This window comes from Mirounga leonina, unplaced genomic scaffold (assembly GCF_011800145.1).
Source record: "Mirounga leonina isolate KUSES-001 unplaced genomic scaffold, KU_Mleo_1.0 Mir_174, whole genome shotgun sequence".
Lineage (NCBI taxonomy): Eukaryota > Metazoa > Chordata > Mammalia > Carnivora > Phocidae > Mirounga > Mirounga leonina.
In genome coordinates, this window is record NW_023270451.1 from 7,049,836 (window position 1) to 7,073,286 (window position 23,451).

Genomic DNA, 23,451 nt, shown 5'->3' on the forward strand with positions numbered 1-23,451 from the left:
TATTCAAAACCTTTGTTTTCTAATATTTATAAAGTGCAATGAAATAACTTTAGGGGACCTTCAAATAGGATGACAAGTTCATACGCGCTATTTTGTTTTATTACTGAATGGGTCCCACCGCATTAAAGGGGCCCCACTGTGTTAAATGAGAAGCAGAAGTTTTGGGTAGAAATGATTGGCACCTGGCTCTCTGCTGGTTTCAGAACCATTACTTTCATGATTGTGAGTTGGAAGGACTCGCTTAACGTTTACTCATGGCCCTAAATTCTTCAATGATTGCATTCAAGAAAAAAATCTAAGCTGCAGACTCGAGATCAGATTGCACACAAACATCCCAAACATTTATCTTATTATTTGGTGACTTAAACAAAACTATCCACCTCTTCTGCCACCCCCCCACCCCCCGTCCTTCCCACCAAATACATTCCTGATTTTCCTCGGAGGCTTTGAGGGAAAACAGTAGGAAATAAAATATAAAACCAAAAGATATAAGGTTTGTGGGTTTTTTTTTTTTTTTGAATTGACAGGCTTTTTTTTTTTTTTTAAAGAAAAGTTTAGATCAGCTGTCTCTACTTTTGAGATACTTTTTGAACCTCAGAATATAAAATCACACCAGATCATCTCAGCTTCAATATATCTCTTGGCAGGGCTTCAGCTATTACCAATGTACCCGTGTTTTATGTGGCTTTCACTTACGCCTACTTTCATAAATCGCTCTAGATTTCTCGTAGAGCTCATATGGGTCAGGCTTCCTTGGGTCAAAGGCCTCTGAGTCAGGAAAGGAAGTCCTGTGAAGGGCGGGTGGGAAGGGCAGGTTCTGTGGTATGGCCGGAGCAGATAAACTCGTTTGAGGACTGCCTTGATTCTCCCAGCGGTCCATTATCTGGAAAGCGAAAGAGAACACAAGATGCTGAATTCTTCCTTGTCACATACCACAATCCTCCCCCTTTAAATTAGACTCTCCTGCCCTGTGGACTTTCCTTAGTTAGACCTTCTTGCCCTGTGGACATTTCTTCCATGAACCATTTACAACTTGGGAATAAGTGTGAGAAAAGATTCTGCATCTCTATATTAAAGTACCATAGATGGTACTCAACATGAGTGATGCCTGACTTTTGAATGCAAACATATATAACCTTGTCACATATTGCTGGCAATCTCCAGCTAATCACTTAATCTCTCTGAGCGTTTTTTCCTCCTACACGAGAAAGATGACATGGGTCTCAAGACAGCTTTACACGTAAGTGTATAGAAATGTGTGGAACTGGCCCTGATACATTACCCCATCTTTACTAAAACAGAAGAGAATAAAGTGGTCTCCACGTATTCTTTTGACACCTACACATATCCTAATAATCTCCTATACCTAAACATTTGGTCACTTTCCTTACAGTTTGAAGTAATCATGCAACCAGCTGGGATTTATGAATTGTTCATTCTTCTGTGAAGCCTCATTTTCTGCCGATCTGGCAGTTTCTTCCCCAAAATGCTACTGCTGAGGTTGCTACCACTACAGTTTATTATTATTATTATTATTTTTTAAAATATTTTATTTATTTATTTGAGAGAGAGAATGAGAGACAGAGAGCACGAGAGGGAAGCGGGTCAGAGGGAGAAGCAGACCCCCCGCTGAGCAGGGAGCCCGATGTGGGACTCGATCCCGGGACTCCAGGATCATGACCCGAGCCGAAGGCAGTCGCTTAACCAACTGAGCCACCCAGGCGCCCCACCACTACAGTTTATTAAAGATCTCTAGAACACTTCCCAGTTTACCATGTTTTCTCACACACTGTACCTTCTTTGACCTGCACCATGGCCCCGTGAGGTAGATAAGGTGAGGACTAATATCCTTTTGTCGCGTAGAAAGCCGGGTTAGCTGGGATGACCTGTTCGTACCACCAACTTCACCTTCATTCAATAGTCAACTGATTCAAACTCAACTTGTACTTTTCTGCTTTGAATAAACCTGCTCTGTGTAGAACTTAGATCAGGTTATCCTTTTGTCTAAAATTCTGCCTTGGGTCAGCATGGTCTTCAGGCTAAAGGCTAAACTCCCCGCTGGAGCATTAGTGGCTCCTCATGACCCAGTTTTGCTCACTGTCCTCATACTCACTAATGGTCTCTCCTCTCATTCCCCAGGATCCGTTGATTCTCTCCTACCTCTGAACCTTTGCGTGCTTTCTTCATTTCTCCTCCTACCTGCAAACTTTATCCATTTTCCACTTTTTCACCTCCCTTCCTCCTTTTACCTGGGGGCTACTAGACTCAGAGAAGATGTCTCCTCTGGAAGGCCTTTGCTGACCATTCCTGAACTGGTGATGGATGCTCCCACAGCACCTCTACCCACCCCTCACACCCAACGCTCATGAGACTTCAGGATAATGGCAAGTCTACCTATGTCTCCTCAAATAGCGCGCGTTGGGGACAGATCCTGGGGACAGAGTCTTCCTCATTGTTGTATTACCAACACATGGTAAGCTCAGAAAATGTTAATTTAGTGAATGAATGAAATCATCAATGGTCAGCTGTTTTTCTTTTTTTTCCCCCAATCTAGCTGACTCATAACTGTTCTTTTTTAAAAAACAAACAAACTAGCTTTGATACACACTGTTTTGAGCTTGGCAGGATTATAACTTTCTGTCCCCTACTGACCTGCCCTGCTTTTGTTTCCATGCTGGCTATACCTCGGTTAGGTCTCCTACACCAGTTCTGGCGTATCAGTTATAAATATTTTAAAGTTGAGGGAATGTGAGATAACATGTAGTGTGCATGTCACTTCGTAAAACAAAGTTCCCTGTGACTTGCTCACCTACCTGGGGCTGTGGCAGGTGTCGAGTGAGCCAGCAAACTATGAAAGAAATGGGTCACTGACCTGTATCTCAGTAAGATTGATACTATGGTCTGAATGTTTGGGTCCCCTCCCAAATTTATATGTTAAAATTCTAACGCCCAAGGTGATGGTACTAGGAGGTGGGACCTTTGCGGGGGGGCGATTAGGTCACGAGGGTGGAGGCCGCATGAATGGGATGAGTGCCTTTATTAAAGGAGACTCAGAGTCCTGAAGACCCTTCTGCCAGGTGACGTTACAAAGAAAAGATGGACATCTAGGAAGTGGACTCTCACCAGACACTGAAACCGCCAGCGCCTTGACGTTGGACTTCCAGCCTCGAGAACTCTGAGGAATAAATTGCTATTGTTTAGAAGCCACCCAGTCTATGGTACCGCAGTCCAAAGGCACTAAGACAATTGGCTCCATTTTCATTTGTTTTCTGTAATGGGCTACCGACCAAGATTTCATATGAACAAAGTTTCTATACCTAATGAGGATGGAAAATCCCTAGTTGAGCTCAATTCCCTAATATTAAACATAATCTCGAAAGCGCAAAGAGGTCCAGCAGCTGTCAGCAGCAGACCCCGGGTCAACCCAATTTGTAACTCTAATGGGACTGCTTTTTACAATAATACATTGAGGGGAATAACTGGCAAATTTGCTTAGAATTTTTGCTAATGTTCTGCTTAGTGGGCCTTTTGCTCCCATTTAGTAAAAATCTGCACTTCATAATTCATTTGATAGCAAAATTCATCTAGGAAGCCATTCTGGGTTTCTTTGGTTATCTATTCTCTGTGTCTTTGCTATGATGAGAAGACCCACATTTGTGGCTAAAGTCGTATTCTTTTTTAATTTTTCAAAGTTACTGGCTTTAGGCACCATGTGGATGCACTGTGGCTGTGACTTTCTCCCTTCCGTTTCTAAATGTAAGATACTAAATTCTACACAGTAAATAAGTTAGATATGTGGACTGAGTAGCTGTAGAATCCCACTCTTCATCAGAGGGCCTCAGCCAATGTCTATTTCTTTCTCTCATTTTCTACTGAGGGTGAGCTGATACTTACATGGTCTTGCTGGTGTATGTATTGTTCATGTGCAATCGTTGGAGCAAACATGCTTCAGGTGAAATATTAGTATTTCTAAAAAACATTCTTAAAACTACAGAACAAATAATGCTTTAGGCATTGTTGGGAAGGTTACAGGGGCAGAGTGACAAGTTCTACAATTTCTATAGCACAGAAACAGGGGAATTAGTCAGTAGTCCAGTTTATGCTTAGTAAAGCATTCACAACATCTTGCCGTGACATTCATCAACCCTTGAGTCACTCTGTCAGGCTTTCTTAAAAGACTGTAGAGCAGAAAATCACTGCGCCCATGAAATAACTGAAGAAGCAGACTTGCAGTCCTATAGCTCCCCACCCCCAGATTGAGTTCTTTGTTGGCTTCAACCCCAAAGACCATGGCGCAAACTGCCTGCCCTGGGGTCAGAGGTCCCCCTCTGCTCACTGGGACTGGTGTGCTGATCTGACAGCATCTTTTGAAGGGTGCACTCTGTTGACTTCTTACTTTCTTAGACAACGTGGTCTCTGGACTTCTGCTTTCCAGCTGGGACACTCTGCTCACTTGTTCCTCTCAACCTTCTTGAACGCCCTAGATTCTGATCCTGTCTCGTTGCCCAGGCCCTTGGACCTCACTTGTTTCACCTAGTGTTTTCCTGACCTTGGCTTGTCTAGAGTTGTGCTTCTGCCAGACATTTACCTCTCATAGGCTTCTGAATGGGCCTTGTACAGTCCCAGTGGTGTTCAAACCTAGGCATCTCACTAGGGTAAGTAAAAATGGAAATGAGGTTGTTTTCAGTATCTGGGAGAAACCTTGTAGCTCTGCTGGATTTGGTGAATGAATGTATGAAGGTATGCCTGACTGTATGAAGGTAGAGTCAGTCACTGAATTATCAGTGGACAGAGTGGACATGTAGCCCACAACATGGCCCCAAACGGTAAAACAGGAAAACTGAATCATGATGTAACTACCTTCTGATCACGGGAGCACACTGTTGAGTAGAGGGCTTGTGAATGAGGTAGCACCCCACCTCCCACGAAGTACTCTGTTGAGAAACTGTTTGCTTCCTATAGAAGCTGGGGTAGTCTAGATGTACCCCGTCACTAATTTAGGGCAGGGCTGGGATATGAAGGCATTTGATTTGATTCTGTACTTGAAGAATGAACTTGGATTCCTTTCAGATGGAGAGCATGAGAACTCACTACAATTAGGGGTACATTACTTGTTACAAAATGACTATCTCAACATGGATTAGCTTAAGATGTAGATCAGTAAGACAGAAGAGGGTTAGGAAGTGACACAGGACCAGGAGGAGGAGAGATCTCACTCAGGATAACATTTCCTTATCCTGACTACAGATGTCATCAATCCTGAGAGGAGAGAGTCTATAAATCCATATACTGTGGGTATATATTTATATATTTGCTCAGATGAATACTTCAGCAAACTATGTTCATTTTATAGAGTCATTAACTTATTAAGGTTTCATGTATGGAGTGTTTGCTCTCTAGGATGACAGTACTTTATATTTTTGAGCTCAATATATTTTAGAGGTACTGTTTTAAGCAACTTACATGGACTGAGACTCTTCATGATGACTATATGAGTGGGGTACTATTATTGTTCCCATTTTACAGGTAAGAACTGGAGATACTGACAACTTAAGTGGCTAGTTGAAGGTCATATAGCTACTAAGGAGAAGAAGCAAAGTTTGAACCCAGGCAGTATGCCTTCAGAGCCTGCGCCCCAGAACATGTATCATACTGCTTCTCATTACAGTTTCTAGTCTAAAGAGCTTCTGGTGGATACAGGAGGACATTAAATCGACAGTCCTATATCCTCACTCAGTCTAGAACCTGGAAGTCCAAGCCTTAGTTTTTGTAGGGATGTGTAGGTTCAGGATTAATTGTAAATTAAGTTCCATAAAACCTTTTTTTGGAATTATTGACTATGGATATAATTACTAAAATGACAGAAAATGCTGTAATTATGCCAAATGGCATAATTTGTGTAAATGTGGTACACATAAGGAAATCACTAAATAGCATAATTGTAGCACCATGATGAAGTTACAAGGTTCCTTGTTAAATTAGATAAAGATGTGTATAACCACAGAGCACAGATTAACTTTGGTGATGAAAGGAAGAAATTATTTAAATACTTACCTCTTTAAATGTTGGCCAAGATAAAACAAATTTCATTTTAAACATTTTAAAACCACCTCTTTTCAAACCACACACATCACTAAATGTTTTACTAAACCTAAATAGGCCCAGTTTCCCCATCTGATATTCTCTGTGGACCAGATGAGACCAATCCCAAAGGACGACATGCCTGGTGAGGAGGTTCTGCAGCTCTGAGAGATCAGTCCCTCATCTCCAGCTCCCGGTTTCCTTATGTCTCTTTGAGAGAAACCCAGAGCTCGGGCATATGACCGGGCTCAATAATACTTCACTTTCACATCTTCAAACCATTTCAAGGCTTATTATTTAATTAAGCCAGTTATTGTGCTTGAAAAGCACGCATAATTATATTACCTCCCTTTGTAAAAGGAGAAAATCAAGCAGTTAAATAGTTTTTCAGTGAAAGAAATAGGAGAATTGCATAAGTTAAGCCAAGAACTCCCTACTCACTGGCCAGACTTGGGGCCACTTTCATCTGAGTTGCTCAATTGAGAGGGAAGAAAAGAAGATAGTGGGAGAAGTGATTCCCCGAGTTTTGTTTTTGACTTGCATCACTTTGCTATAGTTCTCTTTTAGTTTTGAGTTTTAGACATCCCAGGTAGGGCACGGTATTCTAGCCCTCCATGAAACGGTATCCCAGAAAACCAGTGCCAGTTCTGGGGACTTGGCCAGTTACTAGTTTCAATCTAATGGCAAGGAAAAACTACTTCTAATTGTGAAGCTGCCTTGGCTAACCCAGCCACACAAAAGAGTATTAAAATCCATCAGCCTCCTATATCGGCATCAACATTTCAGGATGATTCACGAGGGAAGTAGGCCCAGAGAGATTAGGTGATGGCGGACGGAGATCACCAGCTTCTGAAGGAGATGCAGAAGTTGAGTGATTGCCAGGTTTGGTGGAATATGTATGTCTCTGCAATATTTGCACACACATATTTAGCATATATATTCAAATGTAAATATAGACATATAAATATATACAAAGTTAAATTTCTTATGCACCAGACTTAATTTGTAGCTCAAGACCTCTAGGCCTATCATTTGCACTGTGTCTAAAAATTCCATATTAAAAGACTATAGTTATTCCTGACAGGGGAAAAACAAAAGGTTTCTATAGTACACCATATTGAATAGTGTTAATGCCCATTTTCTAAGTTTATTAAAAAACAGGAAGAACTGCCTTTACAGGAAAGTAAGACATGTTATTTTTGTAGTACAAGACAAAGGGACTCAGGATTTGTCCTTTTGACATCACAGAATCTCAGAGGTAAAAGAGATTTTGCGGTCACCCAATTAACTCTTATTTAATGGGATTGCAACAGTAACCAAAAATAAAGAAGGAAGCATAATAATTCCAACTTACAGGCTTTGGAGTTTTCCATGGAGAAAAGAAACCTGTAATGAAGAAAACAATATTTGAACTTCGAAAATATAACCTGCCACCACTTATGGGTGGCATGATATTCAGATGATTGCATTAATATTAATCAGTTGCCTGACAAAATATGCTATAGTTTTATTCAAGGAGCCCAAATAATTTCATTGGAATTATGTTAATTATTCTGAGAACACTTCCTTATTTGACGGCTGAGGAGTCTGAGGCACAGAGAAGGTAAACTGTATGGCAAATAGTCAGCTGCTTTACGAGATCTAAGATTGAGCCATCCTTAGGGATTTCTGTGTCCCGGCCATAGCTGGAGAATGGGGAAAAGTGGCAGGGTGGGGGAGGCGGGGGAGGAGGGAGAGAGGGACAGAGAGAATATAGACAGATATTAAATTCTTCAAGATAAATACTTTTGCTTAGTACAAAATAATTCTGCTTTGTGTACCTTCTTTATGTGGTTAAAAAGGAATCAACAAGCCTTCATGAGTCCTACATTTTTTTTTTTTTCTGTTTTTACTTTTATTTGCATTTACTCTATGCAGAATTTACTCCCGGGCCATAAGTTTTTGTTTCTTCAGTTTCTTCTGGGGTATCTTTTTCTTCTGTGCAACCTCCTCTTCCGGTTTAGGAACAGTCTGCTCTTTTTCAATAAGGATCATCTCGACATGGCAGGAGGGCTCACGTCTGGGTTAATCTGGCCACTGGCCATAAGCCCTGTAAGTTCCACGCTGCGTCTGGGGGCTTTGTTCACCTGGATGTGCTCAATGACCAGAGAATCTACATCTAAACCCTTCAGTTCAGCATTACTGTCCGCATTATTAAGCATGTGCAGTAAAAATTCAGCCCTCTTTTTGGCTCATCGACCCTGTGTCTGGCCCCACTGTTTGGCCCGTGCACACCCACCACCTCCACCAGCATGGCCACGGAACGTCACATACTGCTTCTGCAGAGGGACGCCCTTTAGACACCGGTAGCTTTTCGGATCTGCATACCCTTGATGGCCTGGGCAGTTTCATGTGTGTTCTTAAAGTGACCATGGAGATTTGAACCTCTTGATTTGCATGATCTTGTAGGGTTTTCTGGGTCAAGTGAAAAGCGAACTGTTTTGAGAGATCACCTTGGGCCGCTTATGGAAGAGCTCATTAGCCCTAAATTTAAAAATAATGTCTTTACCTGTATTATGAATCAGATTCTAGTGTATAAAGGCATAACTCTTTGGGGACTGTTCTCCCACAGAGACCTTCTCTGAGCAGGTATCTATTTATTATGCTAGTGCCAGCAATGTTGGGCATGAAGAAGCAGCTCAAACTGTTCGTTAATTGAATGACTCATGTATCAACAAAGCCGTGCTTTCCCCCAACCCCGATTTACTGAGCAACTTTTATGATCACAAATGGTATGCAGATTGGACTGTCTCTGTTGTGATCCAAATGACCATTTAGATAATGAAAAGCAAAATACAGATTGATTCCCTTTCCTTATTTCCTTTTATTATTATCATCATACGGTATCAGTTTTTTAAAAAGTAGTAAAAACAAGCTTAAAAATGATGGTGGGGAGGAGGGTGGTCAACATATACTGGCCCTAGTAAGCCAAAACAGAACAATTTTGCTCATGTTAATGTTAGTTTGTATCTGAAAAATGCCCAATAAAAGTGAAATATTAAAAATAAACCACATACTGTGTGTTTATTACCTTAAAAACTGGGATCCTATAAAATGGTAATAGTTGAAAACTAGCCCATTTATAGGAAATACCTGCAGAAATCTGGACACCCAATTCTCTAGATGTTTAAGCAATCCCACACAGGCACGGCATAAATACTAACCGTACCTCAATGCACGTTGTGAAGACCTGATACTTCATTTAATGAAAAGAGGGAAAGGTATGTAACCTATCAGATTTCTCAGTTTTCTTTGGAACCCAGAGTTAAATCTAATGCTCAAATGTAATAACCATCCTACCTAAGGAGATGAGAAGAATCAGCTCATCTTACACATCCTGTAAGTTCTTATCTCTCTTTCCAACTAATGAAAAAAATTCTGTTCGACATGTGGTTCGATTGTAACTTAATTATAAGGATCTAATCACATCTTTTTTTGGAAGCAGCTGAGAGTGAAAATTACAGATAAATAAATACATTTGTCTCCTTGACTTACTCTGTAAAAATGCCAACAAAAGCAAATTGACTGCTAAGTCTACAGAAAAAAAAAATGTAACCTATTGGCCAATTAACCATTATTTTCAGTGAAGGATAAAATCTATTTGTTGATTTATGCAATTGCCAGCAACAGGTCTTCTGCAAAAGATGTCATTTGTACATTCTCAAAAATGTCAAAACATTCAATTATTTCTTCTGCTTTCTTTGCATCATCACCTTCTTCCTGGAGCGCCAGAACGGATTTTGAGTATTTGCTGTTTTATATTTGTAAGATGCTGGGAGTTTCTTAGACTTTGATACAAAGATATTGAAAATGGTCGTTCTGGGGGCACCTGGGTGGCTCAGTCCTTAAGCATCTGTCTTCGGCTCAGGTCATGATCCCAGGGTCCTGGGATCGAGCCCCGCATCGGGCTCCCTGCTCCGCGGGCAGCCTGCTTCTCCCTCTCCCACTCCCCCTGCTTGTGTTCCCTCTCTCGCTGTGTCTCTCTCTGTCAAATAAATAAATAAAATCTTTAAAAAAAAAAAAAGAAAACAAAAAAAGAAAATGGTCGTTCTGTTATGGAGCTCTCGCCTCCGCGTGGGACATTATGCTACGAGATGATTATTCCTCCTCCGGAAAATGTGTAATTATCTGACCTCTCAGTGGTTATGGTGTCAGAACTAAAATGGCATAAGAGGGCCACTGGTCAAGATCAGACAAGGAGAGAGGAATGTTTAATGTCACCACCCTTCATCAGAGGTACTTTGGCTTCCCGTTCTTTTTTTTTTAAGATTTATTTATTTATTTATTTGAGAGAGCGAGAATGAGAGAGAGAGAGAGAGTACATGACGGGGGGAGGGTTAGAGGGAGAAGCAGGCTCCTCACTGAGCAGGGAGCCCGATGTGGGACTCGATCCAGGGACTCCAGGATCATGACCTGAGCCGAAGGCAGTCGCCCGACCAACTGAGCCACCTAGGCGCCCGGCTTCCCGTTCTTTTAAGGCTGTTTCATTTAGTCTGACCCCAGACCATTGGCGCGACCCAGGGCTTCCTTCCTGCTCCTATTACGGCAGTTTCTGGAATATTCCTAATGCTGGCCTGTGCCTCAGTGCCTTCAGTCTGAAGCAATAGTTAGCCTTTCTGAGACATTGTCAAAAAGAGGCTGGTTGCTAGGAGTAAGGAATTTCAGGTAGTAAGAAATAGTATCAGAATAGATTTCCCCAAATAGAAATAACTTATGTGGCCCTTTGTGTTTCTTTGGCAAATTATCAATTATGCTATAAACATTTAAATGAAGATAAATAGAAAACATCTATCTCAGGTATACTTGATTTGGCTTGATTAAGCCAGAAGGTCAAGTTTTCTACATGATTGAAGTCCAACTTTCTGTTCAATTCCATTGGAAGAGCTACAGAAATGCTATAATAGTGTGGAACAAACTAGCATATATTACAAATGTACAATATGCTTTTTTGTAGGATGGCCCCTCTTCGAAACCAAGTTTATTCCAATTAATATTTAAATAAAAACACCAAAAATAAAGGAAAAACTTTTAAATCCCTAGTTCTGTAATTTTTCTTTTTCTGGAATCATTCTAGTTGGGGATAGATCACAGAAGCAAGTTAGGTTTGGTTTGCTCGGAGTATGACTTTTGGGTTTCCCACCACCCATCTCCATAGGGAAGTAGAACAAAGATCTAGATAACTTTTTCTTAATCTTTCAGAGCTATGAACCTAATTCATACAAAAAGAGTATTTCTTCAAAATAATAGTAATGTCACCTTTATGTTTTAGTTTATTTCTGGCCTTTATTTCCCCTACTTCTATAGAAAGCAGTATATTATGTTCCCTTGTGGGAATAAAATTTCTTTATAATGACCCACGTTTTCCATATTAATTATTTATTGGTGTATGTTTGTGTGCACACAAATATAAACATATTTATTTAATCCTTACTCTTAGGACAACAAAAGTGAAAGACCTTAAGATACAGTTATAAGCTAACAAACCATAAATCGGGACCTAAAAGGGAAAAAAATAAGAGAATAATGGGAAAATTTAGATGCAGCTAATGAGAAAACTTAGATACATTTAATATGAAGCTCAAGGTGGAACTAGGTTTCTAAAATCTGTCTTTGTTAGAAATAAAAGTAAAATACATTTTTAATTCTGCACCTAAAAGCGAGATGGGCAGAGAAACAGAAGCCCAGTGCAAAGAGCTTAGACGAGAAATTTCAGTACTTGAAAACGGAAGAGAAGAAAACACTGATTTCATATTGAAACCTGAATTGAATTCTACATGTCAATAAATACAACTTTTAGTAAACTACAGGAAGATGGTTGTCAGATAAAATACAGTATGCTCAGTTAAATTGGAATTTCAGATAGAGAATGAATGATAATTTTTAGTATAATATGTCCTGTATACTGTATGAGATATATGTTCTATAGGACATACTTATATAAAAAAATTTTTGTTGTTTATCTGAAATTCAATTTAAATAGGAATTCTGTTTGTTTCAGAGAGAGTGCACATGGGAGTGGGGCGGGGAGAGGCAGAGGGAGAGGGAGAGAGAATCTCAAGCAGGCTCCACACCCACAGTGGAGCTCAGTCTCATGATCCTGAGATCATGACCTTATCAAGAGACGCTTAATGGACTGAGCCACCCAGGCGCCCCAGAATTCTGTATTTTTTATTTGCTAAATCTGAACACCCTATCAGGGGAACACTTTATATAAGTCCATTTAAAAACAAAAACACAATTGTAATGTCTACTGCAGGTAATACCCCATTCAATTAAGTAAGAAACCCAGAAATTACTTAATATTTCCTTTTCTTGCACCCCATCCAAAGTTTTATTGTTAGGAATCTTGCTTTAGAGGAACCGCAGAACATTCCATCTGCTATGCAGATTTCTGGCTTCTGTTGGTTGTCTGTCCATCAGCAGCCTTGATGTAGGCTTTCCCTCATGTGATGCAAAACTCCATGGCCAATGTGAGCGTTTTCCAATCGCTTGATGACTGGTTGGCAACACTGTCTTGTCCCAAGAGGAAGGTTCCTCAAAGTGGCTCTTTTCAAAACCTACTTCTGACACATGATACCCAGAATGAAAAAATATCAATATATTTACAGTAGCTCTGAAGGAGAGCCCTTTTCTAGTGTGCGTTTTAAGTTGTTTGGTAAGATTTGTTATTAATTTTCACACAGAAAAAACATGTTGAAATTTTAAAATCACCCCAGTTTGAATAAGAGATCAAAACACAATGAGGAACAACTTAGATCAGAGAGTTCCATGATGATATCTTCAATTTGGAATAATGCCAAGGCAATTTTTTCCCCAGATTTCTAGAAGTTTCGCCAAATAGAACTAAATCTTTCAATAAGCCTCTATACTCCATTGGACAGATTGAACTTCCATTTGCAGAATGTGAAATGGGTTCTCCTTCAACTGAAGTACTTTGTACAACATATGACTCTGGTTTTGAAGACTATCATTACAGTTTCATGTATTTTATAGGGAATTGTACAGTTACAAAAATGATAGAGATGCAGGGGAAATATTTTATATTCCTCTTTTTCTTTAAGCAATAGAAAAGAAGTAGGAGGCACTTTGAAATAAAAGCCCGTTTCACTGCAGATGTCCATGCCCTGGTTTTTTAAGAGCTGTGTTCTGTTTTGCTTAAAAAAGAAGGAAGATACAATAATGTGAACGTACTTAGCACTACTGAACCTGTCCACTTAAATATGATTAACATGGCAAATTTTATGTTATGTCTATTTCACCATTATTTAAAAGAAAACCATAAAAGAGGGAAAAGAAGAAAAGCAGAACAAAAGTATGTGCATATTGCCTGTGTGTGAGAGAGAATAAAAGAATAAGAAAGAGAATTTCTTTTTCACAGTTTCTGTGGTATCCTGCTGGAGGACAGGAAACTCACCTGGACACCCACACAGACCCTTCCACCTCTAAAGTTATCTTGTCTCATAAAGGATTAGAGGCAATAAAGGAAGCTCATGTTCTTACTACAATTCTGAAAATATTCCAGGGACTGTTAGAAAGTCTTCCAATAGAGGGAATCATTTTTTTGAAGTTTCCCAAAGGGGGAAAATGCCCCAGGGTTTTTAGAATGTCCTGTTAGGGCTAATTTGAGGGAGAAAAATACCACTAATAAAGTTGATCTTTAATTTAAGGATTCTCCCATCATGCAACAGCCTGGCATATTTTTCATCAAAAATTCAGCCTTTGGTAAATGTAAGCCAGCAGGGTAACCAAAGGACTACCAAAAAAAAAAAAAGTAGTTCAATGTTATTCACTTTTTTCCTGGGTTTTGACTGATTCATGTATGTCTTATTAAAATTCATTAAATGAGTTAAACCCTGCAGTTCCTTTAGGTAATTTGTTTAAGCTACTCAAAGTCAGAAAGGGGCATTTTTTTCTTAATGAAAGTGACCTGGGCCAAACCCCGTCCCCCAACCTTTCCATTACACAAGTATGCTGGCGGTGGTACCCAAACCTCCTATCACCAACTTTCAGCCAATCACAATACTCAATTTACAAAGAAAAATTCAAACTGGTTGCCATCTTTGGCCAGAATCTGTTTTTATGTGGTAAGCTGAGGCTCTCTCTGCAATGTTTTAAAAATGATCCTTTCTGCATCTTTTAAATAAAAGTGTTTTTCTCATAAGCACCATAAAGCTGTTTTCGGATAGCATTTCCCCCCTGGCTTTGTTCCTTATGGAGAGAGCAGTCTGACCATTTAAAGTAATCCCAATGAGTATCTAGAAAGGATAAGTCTGCACATGTTGTCTTCTGATAAACTCAGCTACATAAAGGATGTGTTCAAAATAAAGCAGGCCATGTGAATAGCCTCGAACAGGAATAAAGGCCTGCAGGGAAAGAGGAAGAAATGTGTCAGGGAGGCTAAAACTCAGAGTGAGGTGAGGCTTGCAGAACATATTAACAACTACAAAGGGGTTTTTCTTTATGTTCTGAACAGAACCAAGAGCAGCGAAGAGATAAACGGCTCTGTCTGTTTACAGCAGGCTGTAAACAGTTGGCAAAGAAAATGTGGAAGGATAGCAATACTCGCAAATAGAAAATTTCAATTCTGAGAGTAATATTTTTTTAAAAAACGATGAATACATAGCATCAAGTTTTTTTTTTTTTTTGAGAAACCTGTCTAGAAACAACCTTAAGTAGTTTCAGAAAGATTATATGTCTGTTTCACTTTATGTCAACGTTAAATATTTATTGAGCTGTGGGTATCTCACAAGCCCCATTAATTCAACATAGTGAAAGTGGAACCCTTGATCATTTCCCCCAAATCTTCTCTTCTGTGTTCCTCATTTTGGTAAATGTCACTTGCCCTTCCGAGTTTTAAAGACAGGGGCCTGAATGTCATTCTTTTAACACCTCCCTTTCCCTCACTTCCTTATCACCAAATCCGATTTTACCTCCCAAATCTATTTCAGGTGTGCATTTTCCATCTCCACGGCCACCACTGTAATCCACACTCACCATCATCTACTGCCTGAATCGAAGCAACAACAAATTTGCTCTTGTCACAGGATCTGATTATGCTTAAAATCTCTCAATGGATTCCCACTGAATTTAGAATAAAACACAAAACCTATCAATTGGTCCCCACTTACTATTCCCCAGAGGCCTCATTGGTCACTGCCCTTCACTCACTGGATTTCCTTGAATAAGTCAGACTTTTCTAACCACAGGGACTTTGCACAGGCTCCCTCATTTGCCCACCCTTTCTCACCCTCCACACAGCTATCTCTAACTCTTTCTTTAGGTATCAGCTTAAACAACACCTCCTCACAGAAGATGTCCCTGACCTTTTATTTTTTTAAAGATTTATTTATTTGAGAGAGAGGGAGAGAGAGAGTGAATGAGCAGGGAGAGGGGCAGAAGAAGAGGGAGAGAGAGAGAATCCTCAAGCAGACTCCCTGCTGAGCACAGACCCTGATGCGGGGCTCAATCCCAGGACCCCAAGATCATGACCTGAGCCGAAGGCAGTCGCTTAACCAACGGAGCCACCCAAGTGCCCCCTGACCTTTTATTTTAAATCAAAACTCTCTATTATAATTTTTCATTGATCCTGTAGTTTTCCTATATTTACAAAATTGTATTCATGTAATTATATTTGTGAAATTATTAGTTTAATGCCCATCTCCCCAACTAGAGTATAAATTCCATCCGGGGAAGGATAATATCTATTTTGCTCACAGTGTATTCCTAGTACTTTACACAATGCCTGACACATAGTAGATACTTCAACAGACATATCTGAATGAATTGATCATAGTAGTGAAGGGTATGTGAGGAGAGTAGAAAGAAAGAGACAGAGTTGTAAGATACTTAAGAAAACGGATGAGGCATGGTGATTTGTGGGGGGTGGAGGACGATATAAAGGAGAAGATGAAATCTTCTCTGATTTGTAGCTTTGGAACCTGTATAGATGATGGTGTCATTACCTAAAGTTCAGGAAAAGAAGCTTCTGTGAGTGGAGTATAGTGAAATGAGTTTGGGGCACCTTTGATAGTTTGGGTTCAGGCGAAGAAGTTGTGAGTCGTGGGCTCTATTGTCTGGTGATTGGCAGAAGGCTCAGGATAAGAGATGTAATGTGTCAGGTTAAACTTCAAATACTGTGCAGCATGAATGAAACCTCCTTAGGGTATGCAGAAGAGTGAATGAAGTGCCTGAGAAGTAATAGAGAGCCAAGTAAAGAGAAAGTTTCAAGAAGTCATAAATGAAAATACTCATAGAACAAGGTTTTAAGTGGATCGTCAAACAGGAGGGTCACTGGTGGCCTCTGTAGAAGCAGTTTAATTCCTATAAGAGGGGCAGACATCAGATTTCAGTGGATTTGAATGAAAGGTAAGGGAGGAAGTGGAACTGAGAAATGGCTATGGGGTTGAAGGGATAATGTCATGGTGGTCTCACCCTCACCCCCATCAAAGGAAGATTGGGGGACAGCATGCTTACATTCAGATGAGAAGGTATCTGAACAGAGATAATCTGAAGACTCAGGATAATTGGTGAAATTATTTCATGAGGAGAGAGGATGAGATCTAGAGCACAAAAGGAGGAATTGACCTTGAGAGAGAAGCATCATCCAAGTTCTCATCAAGAGGCTGGAGCAGATCGTGTGTGTGTGTGTGTGTGTGTGTGTGTGTCTAATTCCCCAGGGTCTACCCTGTGGGGGGGCGGGGAGGGGGGAGGCCCATAGGGGAAGGGACTGGATAAGAGAATTCACTCACAGTGGCTGAAAGTGGCAAAATCAATGGGGGGGGGGTGGTTCGTAGGGGTTCTGGTCATGCAGGTAGACTGGAGGAGAGAACAGAAATAACCTGTATTCAGGGGATGAGGCAAAGATGTAAACAGAAGAACAATTCCAAGGCAGTATGGCAGAGAAGTTATGCACACACAGCATGGGATAAAACGGACCTGGGTTCCAGTCCCAGCTCCATTTCTCACTATTAATGTCATCTCGTGTGACATCTACTACCAGGATTGACTCCTGGGCTCTGAGTGAGACCCTGGGTCTGCTTAGTGGCTCCTACTGGAGTGAGCATGAGCAATCCCCTAATTTCTCTACAGCTCAGATTCCTTATCGATAACAAAGTAAAGATAATAATAGCTCTTATTTTAGTGAGAACTTAATGCACTTTACATATTATCAATATAAAATGGTGCACAGTTCCATTTAATGCTTTTGATGCATTTTAAATTCTTTTTCTACAAATTAGAGGTGTGTTTTTCAGAAAGAGGTTCAATTTATTGTCGCAACAGGTGCATATTAATTTCTTAGTTGTTTTAGGCTTTTTGCTCTTTTAAACTTCCTTTTAAGTTCTTTTAAGCTGCCTTTTGCTCTGTGGAGTATGGCTTGCTTTGATTTGCTTTAAACAACAACAAAAATTTTTTTTTTTGCCTTAAACAAAGCAAACTATTGTTCTAATCCCATTAGTTTTTCATCAAGTTCCTACTGGTCTTGGCTAGAGGAGTAAGGTAGCCCACACTGACCTCACTCAACAGTCCTTATGCCCCAATATGAACTATACCCTCAGTTTGTAATGATTACATTGTAATTATTCCTTTATGAATTGTTTCTAGCTTTGCATTTTCCTATAACTATTTATATAATGGTTACTTAGACTTAACCAATAAACTGGTTTTAATGCTCATCACAATTCATTTTATTCCACTATTTCTCCATTTTTGGATTTTGAATTTTGATCCTCTGTTGGCATATGTCCTCAAATTTTTCAGTAACAGCATATATGATGTCATAGTTAAAATAGTGGTCTTTTCAACGGGTCTATTCCTTAATCCTTGGAGGCTGTTTATCTATTACTTTACACAGCAAGAAAGATTTTGCACATGTGATTAAGGTTAAGGACGTTGAGGCTGGGAGAACATCTTGGATTATCTGGATGGGCCCCAACCAATCATCTAAGTCCTTAAAAATGGAGACCTTTCCTGGCTTCAGGTGGAGACAGATGGTGGGGTGAGGAGGGCTCAATTTGCCACTGGCTTTGAACACAGGAAAAAGGCCACAGGTTGTGGAATACAGGAGGCCTTTAGAAACTGAAACTGGAAAAGACAAAGAAATGGATTTCCCTCTAGAGATTCCAGAAAAGACTGCCTGCATGCTGACATGCTGATTTTAACCCAGTGAGACCCGTGTTGGGTTTCTGAGCTATCATGCTATCAGATAGTAAGTTTATGTTGTCTTAAGTCACTAAGTTTGTAGTCATTTATTGTAGCAATAATAGGTACCCTAAATATGTAGTATCTTTTCTAAGCACTTTCTAGTTTCATTAATGAATTCTGATACCACAATTTCTTTTAAACTCTGGGATTTTTTTTTTTTTTCTATTGTTCTCTGACATTTAGTAATGCCAAGGACAAGCCTGGATCCATTCAATTTTTGTTTATTTGCAATTAACTTTTCATTTTCTTATATGAATAATTGTATAACATTTTCTTTATCCTTTTAAATTCTTCATAAATTATTAGAATATACTTAGGTGTGAATTTGTTTTAATAGTTCCCAGAATATAGTGAGTGCATTTGCTTCAGGTTTTCTCTTAAGTCTTTCTCCTCAAGATTTGGTATCTGGGGGCTGGATAGAAATGCTAACTCTCAGACCCAAGACCCACTGAATCAGATCTGTAATTTAACAAGACCCCCAGATGATTCCCATGCATATGTGAATCAAGGATAGTCTACTAGTAGATTTGATCTCGACTGCTTCATTTTTTCAGTTTCTCTTTCTTTGTCCATTAACATGTATCAAAAGTAGGTCATGCCCTCCCTTTCTTCCAGGGGGTTATAATCAAAGCTCTTGGTTCACACTTCATTTCCTTTTCCCCTCCTCTGGTAAGTCTGACAAAGTTAGAGTTGGCCTCGGAACTGAGATCCCACGTCAAGAGCAATGTGGCTGGTAGCAGAGTGCTGTGCTTGGGACTGCTGTTGAGACGGAACACAGCTCGAGATCTGCTCCATAACTGGAGAGTTGCTCATGTTGGTTTCTCCATCATTAATTTCTTGCAGGATCAGTTTCGCCTTTTACTAACTCTAATGAATATTTTAATTTTCAGAGGTAATTCCAAGCTCCCAGATTTCCTTATTATGGCCTTTTCACTCAGTCAAGCATCACTCTGCTTGTTTTTTTTGCACTTCAGCCTGCTTTGCCCATTTCTGTTATTTCTTAAATGTTACATCTTCTAGCATCTGAGGATTCCAAGCACGTTTTCTCCATTTCTTCTGTTTTCTGAAGTAAATCTGGTTCCATGTCATGCTGTTCCTCCTAATCGTTAAGGCTAATTATAATGATCCCTTTCTTACATGCTTCCCTATTTTGTTATATACCCATGCTGACTTTTAGAACTTCCATTCATTTTAAAAGGGAAGATTTATCCAGATGCAGGCTCATGAACTCCATTGCTGCCCGCGTGAGCGACTGCGTGACATAACACCAGCTCTGGATTTCACACAACAGTGAACACATGCCCAGTTTGCTGCCAGACTTCCATCGGCAATCGTGTCCTATAGCTTTCCTGGACTGTGGGGAGACCTTCTCTCAACACAACTTCCCATTTTATTTGCTTGCTTTGGGAAGAAACACTTGCGTCATAAAAAAATCTGTGATGGTCGCTATCTACTGCCCCTAGGCCTCTTACAGCTCTGCCTCCATCCGCAGTGCTCCATGTAATAGCGCCACCGTCCTCTTTTCTCTGCTTTCTGTTACGCTGTGCTTTGGGATTTGAGATTTCAGAATTGGTTAAAAGAGAGTAATTGGGAAAAGAGAGTGGTTGGTTATTCAGTGGGGAGGAGGTTTATTTATTTATTTTCAAAGAGTTTATTTATTTATTTGTCAGAGAGAAAGAGCACAAGCAGGGGGAGCTGGAGAGGGAGAAGCAGACTCCCCGCTGAGCAGGGAGCCCGAGGCGGGGCTCGATCCCAGGACCCTGGGATCATGACCTGAGCCGAAGGCAGACACTTAACCGACTGAGCCATCTGGTCATCCCGGGTGGGGAAGAGGTTTAAACACAACTGTCCCTGCCCTATAAAGCAATACCTAAGCAGTCTTATGATTGCTAGAATCTGTGAATCTTGACATTTTCTATGTTTTTTTAGTGCTTTACTGGGATGTTGGGAGAAACACGTAGGAGATTTTTTTGACCTGATGTCATTTTAAATAGAACTTCTTAGTAGCGTTAGTCTGTTAATGTAAAGAACAATTTTATCTCTTGTTTATATGTTATATATACATAATATACACACTGCTTATAAACGAACGTCTGATATATAGGCAGAACTGACATTTGCTTATTTCCTGTTTTGACTAACTTAACCAGTTAAGGCTTGAAATAAATCTTCATTTAAGGTCCTGGCATCCCTGATTAGCATCACTTAGGCACAGCTGGTGGAGATACAGAACAAATAGCATCACAGGATTGCCCCTGGAATGTATTTTTCAATCAAAATCACAGAACAGAGATAAAAATAAATTTGCTTTGTCGTAGGAATTCTTGGTGCAATTGAGTTTTTTTTTTTTTTCTCACACCCCCCTTTCTTATCCCTTAGGTTCTCCTGTGGGACTCTCCACAGAGAAAGGAAAGATGGTTCTAACGTATCCACCATGGAGCAGAGAGTCATAGTCTGTATCTCAGTACATGGGTCATCGGAAGGAACTTCACTGACCGTAGTTTGTAAATCAATGTTTTACATAAAGTGAAGACAAAAGATGCTGCTTTAGTTTGGGTTCTCCCAAAAGCAGACCCTGAGATGGCGACTTGAGTGATCTAGGAAGCATGAATAAAGAACGAAGAAAGTGAATTAGGGAAGTGAAACCCGCGAATGAGCAGAGAACCACTGTGTGCCCCTGGACTTCTGAGCAACTGTAGGGAACCCACACATCAGAACCTTCCCACTGTGGGGTGGTGAGGCTCAGTATCCTTGACTCTCCTTTGCCCGGTGGGGGATAAGGATCGCTCCTCATAATTCTCCCCCATTTCTGGGTTGTCTCTGCGTAAGGCCGGGGAAGCACCCGCAGGGTCAGAGGAAGTTCTCAGAGAATAAGAGACTCCAGTGTGTGAGGCAGGACTCTCAGTTTGCTGGAAACGTCCACAGCTGCCTGTACTCAGGTGAGTGGAAAAGATACAAAGTAGCAGATCTTATTGACAAAAACAAGCAGACCATATCTGTGGCAGGAGGAAAACCCAAGTAAGTATGCACTTAGAGTGATTATTTTGGGGAATGAAGGATTTACATCGTGTTAAAGTGGGGATGGCAAATGAGTATCGACTCTCATGCCGGCTTTAATCACCTGACTGCCTGGAGTGCTGTGTCGAGGAGGATTCTCAAAAGGCTCGGTAGGAAATGGCATCTTTATCATTTGGCATCCCAGACATGGAAATGGGAGGACAGAAGGGTGGCATGTGAGCCATGTATTACCCACCCTGCTTTAAAGTGGAGACTATTTTTTTGTATTAATGTAAGTGCTGACTGAGACATCTTTAATGAACTACAATAAATTCTTCTGCAGATTTGACCTTTCAAAATGCACAGCATGTGGAGTGTCTTCAGTTACTGGGAGGATTCTCCAATTAATGTTATGAATAAGACAGTATTGGGATAAACTTCAAAGGCACAGCAGTTACAACAGGTATTAGCTTTGTCATTTTGCTACATGTTTCAAGTAAACATGCTAATTTATTTTCTCACAGATATGTACAAAATGAAATGGGGTCATGGTGTTAATGGGAAAGTATAAAAGGGATCAAAGGCAGACAATGCTCAGTGGTGTTGGTGCCTAGTCATAGCATCAATGTTGAGACAAGTGTAGTTCATTTTGGCGGTAGGGGGGTGGCTCGAACACTTAAGTTTTACTCTCTTCGCAAATTTGAATTACACAATTCAGTGTTAACAACTGTGAATATGTTAATTAACTAGGTGGCATGGATCCTTTCTTTGTGTGTATCAAATCACAATGTACAATTCTATTTGTCAATTATACTTCAATAAAACTGAAAAAAAAAAGGTCTTGGAGGAAGAAAATAGTCATTAAATTCAAGTGGGGGGAAAAGTAATTCATCTGTCATAATGTCTTAATGAGGAAAATATTGCCATATACCCTGGGACATGATTTTAACTGAGTCTAAGAATAAGTACAATATCAAATCTCAATAACTTGTACCATTGCAATTCAAATTGATTTCAAGTCTTGTGGTTATTACTTCCTAAATATTCCTCCATTCTCATCTCCAGTGATGCATCTGAGTCCAAACTACCATCAGGCTCTGCCGGTATCCCTATAGCCAATGAACTTCCTTCCATCTGTTCTTCATTCTGTGGTCACGGTAATCTTTCCAGAGCGTAAATCTGATCATGTTGCTCCCCTACTTAAATCCCTGTAATCAGCTTCCCACTGCATGTAAGAACAAAGGGAAAATCCTTTAGAGAATTTTAGTCTGTTCCCCATCCATCTTTCTAGCCTCACCTTGCTCTGGATGCCCACCTGCTTTGCTTTCTCTACTCCAGGGTCAGGAACCTTCTCTCAGTCCTTCAAACCCTTGAGGCTCTGGTTCACCATGAGGCCTTTGAACCTGCTTTCCTGCCTGCATCACCAAGTTAACTCCTGTCTACTGTTTAGATCTTGGTTCCAGTGTCATTTCTTCAGGGAAGGCTTTCTGGATCTTTCTAAGCCAAATCCCATGATTAGAATCTCTCAGGGCTCCAAGAACCTCTCTTCAACACTCCTTTCTTCCCATTTTACAGCTGAGACCACTTACTGGTAAAGGTATGAATTCTTATGATCGATAACCTTTTCTCTTTGCCATGAATCTAAAAAGTTCCCAGATGGCAGGGATCGTATCTGTATTTTTGTTCATCATTGATTCTCCAGCTCCTGGCACAGTATCTAGCAATAGCAGGTGCTCCCTAAATATTTGTTGAATGAATAACAGAAATGTCAACATGCATTTTTACCAAGACTCAAAATTTTCATTTCTCTCCAAGGAAAATCTCACATTTATTTAGCAGTTTATCATTTAAATAGCACTTTGGGGCATATTGTTATATATTCCTTGTGAAATTCCTGTGAAGGAGGTGGGGAAGGAATGATTACACACATCTCACAGAAGAAACCAAGGTTCTGAAGGTGTCCTGCCTACAGGCATGCAAGAAGGAGGTGGCAGAACCAGGACTCAGCCCACATCCTCTCTGGCTCCCAGTCTAAAATTCCTTTCCCACAAACAGTCTGTCATAGCGTGATGACAGGTTATTATGCAATTAGCAGACTAGTTAACTGCTCTGATCTTGTCCTAAGCTCTTCCA

General features: G+C 40.3%; 1 protein-coding gene across 1 annotated transcript in view; it reads right to left on the minus strand.

Annotated features, from left to right (window-relative positions):
- The window catches only part of MAGI2 (membrane associated guanylate kinase, WW and PDZ domain containing 2), a 1,284,239-nt gene that overhangs the window by 117,876 nt on the left and 1,142,912 nt on the right, over window positions 1-23,451 (minus strand). Inside the window, exons 11-12 of the mRNA XM_035020443.1 lie at window positions 7,436-7,467; window positions 697-883 (exon numbers count right to left, since the gene is read on the minus strand). Coding sequence (XP_034876334.1) covers window positions 697-883; window positions 7,436-7,467 — 219 coding nt within the window. The remainder of the gene's footprint in view (window positions 1-696; window positions 884-7,435; window positions 7,468-23,451) is intronic.